At 29.8% G+C, this 10,153-nt stretch overlaps 1 protein-coding gene across 1 annotated transcript; it reads right to left on the minus strand.

The window, feature by feature from the left end:
- Window positions 1-258: 258 nt before the first annotated feature.
- LOC113869087 lies at window positions 259-1,359 on the minus strand. The gene has a single exon (XM_027505229.1). The coding sequence runs from the start codon at window positions 1,241-1,243 to the stop codon at window positions 563-565; it is 681 nt and encodes a 226-aa protein (XP_027361030.1). The 5' UTR covers window positions 1,244-1,359; the 3' UTR covers window positions 259-562.
- Window positions 1,360-10,153: the final 8,794 nt, after the last annotated feature.

A 10,153-nucleotide genomic window follows, 5' to 3' on the forward strand; every position in this document is an offset into this window, starting at 1 on the left:
TAAAAACTAAAACAGTGTATGATTAATCAGCTTGGAACCACATGTTACGTGGGACCAAATATATCAAATAACTATCATTTGCATGAATTGTAAGGCAGTTAACGCTCACAACCAAATAGTACAATACAGCCTAATCACGCCCTCGAAAGAGTTGGTGCTTTCATATAATACACATATCATATCATAAATCTTATCAGACATGTATAATGCACTAACCCAAATAATAATAACTATAAAAAAACAAAAATAAAAGGCCAACTTCAAAAGGTTACAACAGAGTGCATAATCTCCGATGAACATTCACAAATCGCATGAGATATACATTAAGACTACAAGTTAATTAACAATTAATAATACAATTTCCGTCACTGTTCGTATTTGTAGCGCAAATTCAACATTTCCAGCCAAACCTTGAAACATATGATATAATGATAACACTAGCATTTATAATCAAGAGCGTACTAAAACGAAATAAAATTTTAATATTTTGGGGGTTAATATAAAGTATTGTTGTTATTATAATTATAATTATTATTATTATTATTTTTTAATCTACAAAATTTCAACCTCTATACAAAGGAGATCGTTCCTGAACCACTTTGGACACCTTCGATTGCCGGAAAGCCTTCATTGGGCTCGGGAAGAACCAACCCCTTCCCTTCGTTCGCGGTCTCAATTCTCCATCGCCGGAAACTGCCTTCACCGCCACCGACTTGGACCTCGTCATCACCGGCTTTCTATTCACATCCCCGTCGCGTTCCTCCGCCAACACCTTTTTCGCCTCCCACTCCTGCTCCGGCGCGCCGCCTCTATTGCTCCTTTGCGGCTTGAACATTGACCAGAAAGACCTCGCCGACCTGCTCCCGTTCAACGCCGGCGAATCCCTCGCGCTGTCGCGATCCAAATCCCTTTCGGCGCCGGAGAACCGCGACCGCGACCGGAGAAACGGAATCGCCATGGAGCGCGAGCGCCGGAGCTCTGGCTCCCGCTCGATAAGGGTGTAGACGCGGCCGACCGAGCCGACGCCGTCGCCGGCGACGGAGAATCGAGAGAAGGAGGACGAGGAGGAAGACGAGGAGGAGGAGCTGGTGGCATAACAGGAACAGGGGCGCACGTTAGCACAGTCAGGGCAAAGAGTAACGAGACGGTCACGGAGGCAGATTGGGCAAATTCCACTTCTTCGTCGCTTTGATGGATGTTTGGGACACTTCCAAACCTCTTCTTCGTCAAGGTACAACGCCATTTTCTTTCACACTGAGCTCTTTCTCTATGTTTTCCCCAGAAAAAAAAAAAGTAACTTTCCTATGCTTTTTCTTCTTCCCTTCGTTCTTCTGGTGAAGTTCTTTCTCTCTGTTTGTGTCTCTCTCTCGCTTTCAGTGTGAGGTGGGGTTTATAAAAGAGGTGAAGTTAACCATGGTTAAGGAAATATTAACTAGGGTTAAAGGGTGTTAGCGACTGTTGGGGGAGCAAAACGGCGCGTTTTGGGTAACGGTTCGGGTTTGTCCAATCCAATCCGCTTAAAGGGTTACGGCGATTTTATGGTTTGGTCCTTAATTTGGGTTGAGATTAACGGGAAAGCCATTGGTCACTTTTTAGAAAAAAGAAAAATATGTTTTGTGCGTTTTAAAAACTGAAAAGGTGAATGTGATTGTTGGGAGTGGATTTGTGTTGACACCTTCTAAGTCGTAAAAAGTAATGCAGAGTTTCAGACATATCGAGCGCATTTTCACATCTGAGATGGGACTCCAAAGCAACCCAACAACTCGGGACTGGTCCCACTCCCAACCAGATTATTACTTAATAATGCCACACTTATATTTTCCCCTTTTTCTTATATACCACTCATCACTTTTTAATCTACAGATTAACACCAAAAGAGTTTACATCAACTTTTCAATTTTTTTTTAATCATGTAAATATATTATATTAAAAACATTAATCTTTAATCAATAATTCTAAAAATGAATGTTAAAAAAATCAAAAGATTAAAGTGATAGGAATATCAATGCGTACATAATTAACAGTATTGACAAGCTGATTTAATTCAATCTAATATATATCAGAGTTGAGGTAAAAATGAAATGAAAATAAATATTATAATTGAATTAAATTAATATTTATTTTTATTTTTATGAATTAATTTAAGCCCACTCTAAACCAAATTTATATTTATGCCTAATGTGTCATATTTCAAAATCTTAAAATCCTTTTGTTTACTCCACTATTTATAGTATGAATTCAAATTCTCATGAGAAAACCTTTATTTTATGGACGATTGAAAACATATAAAAACATCAAAATCACTAGTCACATTTTAAATTGTAAAAATATTGCACCATAAAAACTTTTAAAAGCAGGCTGAGTCTCCTCTAAGGTCAAAAAAATTATTCCTATGAAATTCAATCAAGTACGTATGATACATCTCCAACAAGGTCAAAGGCATTGAATAAGCGAGTCTCTAAATTGTTTGGTTGATCATGCCACGTGCAAAGACAAGAAGAAATAGAGCCACGAAGGAGCAACATTTTTGACAAAATCTGGTTAGCTCGTCAAGTGGCACGATGCATTTTCACTTTTGCGTTATTAAATAATTTTTTGTCACCAATAATGTCAATAATTATCAACTCATTCGCAACACCAGGCAAACTTTTCAAGCCCGTAGATATTTTTCTAATTAATTCAAATGTAATATTAGAAGTCTAGAAGTAAGCCATGTACTAAAATATAATTACAGAAGGAACATGTATGAAAAGAATTAACTTTGCCCCCACATAGTGACGATGGAAATTAATTGTCAACTTGCAAGCTTTATGTTGTGCCTATTTTTCGACAAGGATTTTCTTTAAAGTTTTGTTGAGAGGTCTTTTCAGGGGGACGGTAGCGGTAAACGGTTTAATACTTTACAATTGGCCTGTTTTAATAGATCTTGTTAAATATGTCCCACTCACTACTACCTTAGCTTTCAAAGTACACTAAATCGCATGCAGATTCTAGTGGTACTTGTAGAGGACGCGTTTCTTTTGAACACATGTAATCAAACCCAAATTAACATGGTTTAAACTTTTTTTTCCCCGGTCCAACATGGCTTAAACTATTTTTTATTTTGGGAACATCACCATGGTTTAAATACTTCGAAAATAGAAGACAGCCCTTGGGGGGCCTCATACATCAAACAATGAGTATTAAAATCAAAAGAACTATATGTTTGTGGTACGTGGACAGTGCCGGAGATCACAAGAAATGAAGAAGGGTAATTACCAACGCACTCGAGAACCATGCTATCAAAATATGATTCATCGATCCCTTGTGGGTTATCAATGTATTGGTTTATACTTGAACCAAGTTCAATCACAAGATTTCTGTGGCTTATTTTATGGACAACAATACCAGGCCCTCTAAAGCAGTGCTGGAAAAATTGGATTGACAAGTTGTCTCTCAACGTGTCAAACGCAGTGCCGGATGGGTCGGTAAGTGTTCATGAAATAGTTAAAATGTCCAAGTTATGTTTATCTTTTTTTAAAAATTAGCAAGAACCCACTGAAAAAAATATACTTTTTTTAATAAATTAAAGCCAATTTATACGTATCAATGCTTGAAGATGTAATAGATACACAAAACAAATTATTGTTCATAAGTTGATTTTAACTTGTAATAAATAAATTATTTATTTTATCTTTTTATTTTTTTTATAAATACATCTACATGTTGAAAAGTTTAAATAAATTTAAAAAAGGCAAGTTTGTCGAATAAAAGGAATTGAGTTCAGTGTATCAACGTATCCTCACTCCTATTTTGCAACAATTCGTAGATTATGTTGGACTAGTTATGTGGTTCAATGGAGTAATATATGGACGCCAATCCGTAAAAGAATATTGTAAATTAAATTATTTAAATGACAAGTTAAACGTTGATATGTCAAACTCATTTTGACAGAAGGAGTTGAGGCTCGAATTATACTACACCAAAGACCCTATGGTGTTAATATCAAATAACAAATATTCTTTGAATTAGTTGGCAAGAGAAAATCAAGAAGACGCAAGCATTTTAACTTGTAAAAAAATGAAGATCTAAAATAGATTGAAGCTTTTGAAAAGGTGAAAGGTAGAGTGATGTGAAGCAAAAAAAAAATAAAAAAATAGAAGCATATATTAAATTACAATGAAAGACCCATTAATGAAATGCTAAACATATAGTTGGTTTCAAAAAAGTGGAAGAAGCCCTTTAGTCAGTATAGTCTGTAAATTCAATACGGATTTTTAAAAAAATTCAAAATATCAGTTATTAGAAGTTCAGTTCAAGAAAAAATGAGCCAAGTATTATAATCTTTGGTAGGAAGAATTAGCTGATATTAATGTATCAAAGTTATTCTTAAACTGTTTAACAACTTCTTCCCTCGATATCCACGAATTCATAATTTGATCAAAAGCTATCGTCATAAAAATTAAATATACAAAATCTCAGATGAATTTAAAACTATTTAATCTTTCATTGATATATTAAATTAGCATAATATATATTTTAAAGTACATAAAAAATTATTTGATTATATTTTTATTGTTAATTAATTTCATAAGATTTGACATAAATAATAAAATTAATATTTTTTTATAAAGTTATTGAAAAATGTAAAAGTATTAAGGCTTATGTTTATATAAATTGAGATCTGGGATTGTTATATAATATATATACTTACTTATTTTTTAAAAGTTGAATTAAAAATTTAGTCCTTAGACTTACTATTATTTTTTTATTTTAAATCTTATATTAACAAATTTTACATTTTTTTTTATCTTTACATGAAAAGCTTTTACAAAATACTTATTACCATATGTTGCTGTTATAACAGTATTAGGTTTAGTCGCTATGAACTTGATAATTATTTTTATTTAATAATTTACAGTTTATTTTAGTGTCTGTATAAAATTGAATATTTTTTTAAAATAAATTAATCACTGTTATAATATTAACTAATAGTAGTATTATTTTATAATTTTTAATCTAAAAACCAAAATGTAAATTTTTTATGTACGGATTAAATAATAAAACAACATCAAGAACTGGCCTGCTTTGGTAAATTTTGTTACTTGTGCGGGTTGTAAGCATGTCCCCCTCACAACCTTTCGAAGTACACTAAATCGCATGCAGCTGGTCCAACATGATTTAAACTTTTGTTTGGGAACATCAACATGTTTTTTCTTTCCAGAAATTGGAATATTGCATGAAGAAAACTAAGAAGCAAAGTCCATTACATCATCAGCCAAAACAGAAGACAGACTTGCGGGGGGGCCTCATAACAATGATTGTTAGAATCAAAAGAAAGCTTTGAAATTGCATAAGCTACTGTGTTTGCGGTACGTGGACAGTGCAGAAGATCACAAGAAATTAAGGTTGCCAAGTGTTGGCAGTCTAGAACATACTGTCAAAATATGATTCACATTTTGTACTCTCGTGCCAAAATTGATACAATGGCTTGAACTAACGAAACTCAATCAAAAGACTTGTGTGGATTATTATATTGACAGCAATACTGCTTGGCCCTTTAGTCCAACGTAGAACTCACCCTCTAAAACAGCGTTGGAAAAATCAGATAGACAAGTCTCGTCCTGTCCAAAGCAATGCGGGATGGGTCGGTACGTGTTTAAGAATGGGTTAAAATGTCCAAGTGTTGATTTCTTTTTTCAGAGATTAGCTTCAATTCACTGAAATAAATAAATACTAGTTTTAGTTTAGATGAATTTTCTAACAAACGCTTAAAAAAATAGAGAGATAGAATAAATTATTTTTGTACTAGTTGATATTAATTTATGCATATCAAGTTTTAAAAAAAAAGTTAAAAATTAAAAAGTTTTTAAGAAGCTGATGTTCATAAAATAATTTTAATTTATAAACGATTTTTATTTTATTTTTCTCTTAATGTCACATATTAAAAAAAAATTATCTAAACTAAAAAGTATAGATAATGTAGAAATAAAAAAAAGAAAGATAAAAGATAAAAATATGAATATATATAGAGAATAAGTTTAAGGAATAAAAGAAATTCATGAGTTTAAACTATGGCTTTGAAAATGAGAAATTAGGAATCAGGGACAAAAAAATAAATGAAAAATATTAATCTAATATTTAAAAAATAAGCAACTAAAATTGATAATTTTTTTAAAATATTATTATATAATAATCAATATCACATTTTTTAAATATTTAATACATAATTCGAAGATAATTTCGGACGAGTTATGTGGCTTAGTGGAATAAAATATGTACGCCAATCAATTAGAATGATATTATGAATTAAACAAATCTGACCTAAATGATATCAATTAGAATGATATTATGACTCGAGTTTATTCTTCCAATGCTACTCTACCAAAGACCTTATTAGCTGCTAAAATAGGATAGGTGTTAATATTTAATAACAATTAACACAGAGATATTTTTTTAGTTAGAAAGAAAAATCAAAAGACAAAGTATTTGGACTGGTTGGGGAAAAAAATGGTTTTGATACATTTGAAGAGGTTAAAAATAAAGTGAGGCAGAGCAAAATATAGAAGCATGTATAAGAATTCACGACTCTCAATCAAAATTCTAAAGATATGATTGGTTTCGCCAACGTAAAAGTTTTTATTTTTAAAAAATACATATTTAAGAGTTACTTTACAAAAGAAAAGTTTTCAAGCCTTATAAATATTGTTCTTATCATATGTTTAATGAATGTGAGATATTTTAAAATTTTTATGTTTGATATTAAACATTTGGTATGAAAAATTTTGTTAAATATCTATTTATGAGTAGTTTAATATTTAACTTGAATAAAATTTTATACTATATTAAAAAAAATCGATTTATTTATTTAAAAATAATTAAATCGTATAAAAATATATAAAATATGTCATTAATGAAAGTGAAACACAAAATAATTAAAAAATTATAAATATAAATAAAAATACTATAAAAATATCAAAAAATTATATATAAAAAAATTTAAGTGACAATTTATATCTCCAAAATTTAAAATAAAATTAATAAAAAAGAAAAAATTAAATATAAAAAAATTTATGTTATTCACACATTATTCGCAGCTAATTTGAATCCTGAAAAATAACCATCGCTTATTATGAAATTTAATAACTTTATACAATGTCCCACTTCTAAAATAAAATATTTTTATTATTTATAATATATATGTTAATTAATTTATATAACATATAATAAAGGGAAAAGATGTAACAAAATAAATACGAGATAAGATAAGTAATATAGTAAAAAGAGAAAAATAATATACAAATATTAATAAATATCTGTTTATTTCAACATTAATTTGTATTGTTTAATAATTTTTTTATTGATATAATTGTTTACAATTTACTGTTTAACTAAAAGTTATTGTCATGAAAATTATGTTTATAAAATTTTATATTAATTAAAAAATTTATTAATCTTTCATGTATATGAAAATTGACGTGTATTTTTGCAGTATGTAAAAGTAAGAACTACTATCTCAATTTCATTTTAGAAATAAATTACTAAATTAACTAGATTAATAAAAATAAATTATGCCTTATAAATTTATATTAATTTCTAAAATTATTCTTAGTATTAAAGAGTTAAACTCATGAGTTATACATGTTAATTGTGACACGGGTCGGATCGAGAATAAACCAGATAAAAAAAAGAATGTGAGATAACAAGCACGTTAGTATACAAAAAATGAAGTGTTAAGGGCTTGATTCGCGGACGTCCCACAGACCATTCAACTTTTTAGCCCACAGATTTGAATCACGAAGGAATAAAGGCCTTTTAATTTTTGTCAACCAAAGAAAAGTGTACAAAATGGGCTAGAATTAGAACTTCTCTTGGACTCTGAGCAGGAGCACTTGGGCCCTAGAAAAGTCAATTGTTGGATTCACGAATAAGTAATGACCAAAAGTAGTTCACTAATGGACCCAAAAATAAAATAAACATGTTCACTAAAATTGACAGCAATTAATTTCCAAAAATACCTTTTTGCTCTGCTTCTTCGTTCGTGCTGTGACATCCGAGTGGCACCATCACACCTGCGAGAAATTATAAGCTCTACAAGAATATTACAATGTATTATTATAATGTTACCTATTATATTATGAGTATGGAGTACATAGGAATTACTCATTCAATATGTGGTGCATTAAGCATGTTTCAGCAATCCATTCATTCGACCTACGTACACAAACATTAGAATAGATTCTATCCATTTTTTTAATGAATTAATATTTAAAAATAAAATTTGTATTATAATAATTTTAATGATTGAATGAAAAAATAGATAAAGAAAGAGAGAAAAGGAATAAAAAGAATCTAAACTCCACAAAGATAGGTACCTGTCCTATACAATTTGGTTTTACTTTACCACCTAACCTACGAGTTAGGTGCTTAGGCACCTCCATCTCACCAATTATTTTTCCTCATACTTTAACACGTTCCATCCTTTTATTATCACTAAGATTAGTTAATGCACGTGATCAAACCAGAGCCCACCAAAACATTTTTGGAAACGTTAACGTTGATTTTAAACATTTCAAAATAGTATTTTAAAAAATAAATATTTATTTTATCGTAGATGTAAAAATATTATATATATTAAAATATGTTTTTTGGTTAATGATTATTTTTTTACTGTAGAACATAACATTGTACTCATCTCATGATTTTTAATAAATCCTAACATAATCTTATAAAAAAGTTATTTATTGATTGTTTTTACTATATTCTCTGATATACCCTTTTCGTATTTTTTTTTTTTTTTTTTATATATTGTGGGTTTAATGAAAATGTATGTATATTTATTATTTTAGACATATAAGATAAGAGAATTTTTGAATTATACTTTATTAATTTTTAAACCAATACATTAACATCATTAATAAAGGATACTCATGAATATTTTTTAATAAATATTTATTAATTTAAAATAAATTAAAAGACAATCGAACACTTTTATCATGGACAAGGTGCTTTTGTTGCTGTTGGCTGGAGATTCAACTGTGATCTCATTTTCTTGCATTAAGTTTAGTCTTTTCCTTCACTATTTGTTTTTCTTTTTCATAGTCACTTTTTATTTTCGGGCTTTGTTTCCTATTACATGATGGCATCAAGAAGGACGACTTGTACTGAGTCTTCGTGTGTGATGTATCATTTACTCCACAATAATTTCCCACTGTTACTGTCTTTGAGTCCTTTAATCATGATTTCTATCTTTCGGGATATAAAAAATTACACTATCTTTCGGGATATAAAAAAGGGAGCTTTTTTAAATTTTTGAACATACACATGAAACAGACACACAATGGAAGAAGGACGCCAATCCCTATATACACTAAAGACAAAGACGACCAAACTATTAAAAGGAATAACAACAGAGCCTAACAACCCAAACATTGGACACTTCCCCACTAACACTAGTTGCTCGCCTTTGTCTTTTTATGTAGTTTGGAAAATGGTTCGCAGATAAATCAATGTGAACGAAGATACGTATCAGCAGCTATTTTTGCCGAATGATTAATACTTGATAACTTCAAGTCTTCAGTGTTATTTGAGGACAATTGAAAGTAAAAAGAACAAGACTTTGAACTCGTGTTCAATTAATTTTAATCATTAAACGTAACTTTGATTTTCCAACTTCTAATCAAAATTGGTGAAACAAAATCTTTTATTTATATTCGTATAATTTTCCCGTTCAAGGGATGCGATTCCTATTATTGTTCAATTCTGATTGCTCATAAATAATCCACTCCACTCTTTGACTAGATTAGGTCAGATCAACCTTAAAGTCTACCTGATTCAATTTGGTAGTGCTTTACTAGAATAATAAATTAATTAACTAACAGAAATTTTTTATTTAATCAATGGAATTTAAACATTAATTATTTGTCTTTAATTTTACACTTTGGATTAACCTGTTTATGATAAAATTAAGTTAACTTTAGTCACATACAAAAATAAAAAATAAAAAATCCAACACCTCCTATTATATTGTATATATATATTTTTCATCCAAATCGGTCCAACTCAAGGGAATGACTTCTAATACTGTTTAACTCCCTAAATGCCAATAAATAACCCATTCCACTCTTTAAGGTGCTTTACGTGAATAAAATAAATAAATAAAGAGTAAATTTTT

Source organism: Abrus precatorius, unplaced genomic scaffold (assembly GCF_003935025.1).
Source record: "Abrus precatorius isolate BTA unplaced genomic scaffold, Abrus_2018 Scaffold6, whole genome shotgun sequence".
In the NCBI taxonomy this organism is placed as follows: Eukaryota; Viridiplantae; Streptophyta; class Magnoliopsida; order Fabales; family Fabaceae; genus Abrus; species Abrus precatorius.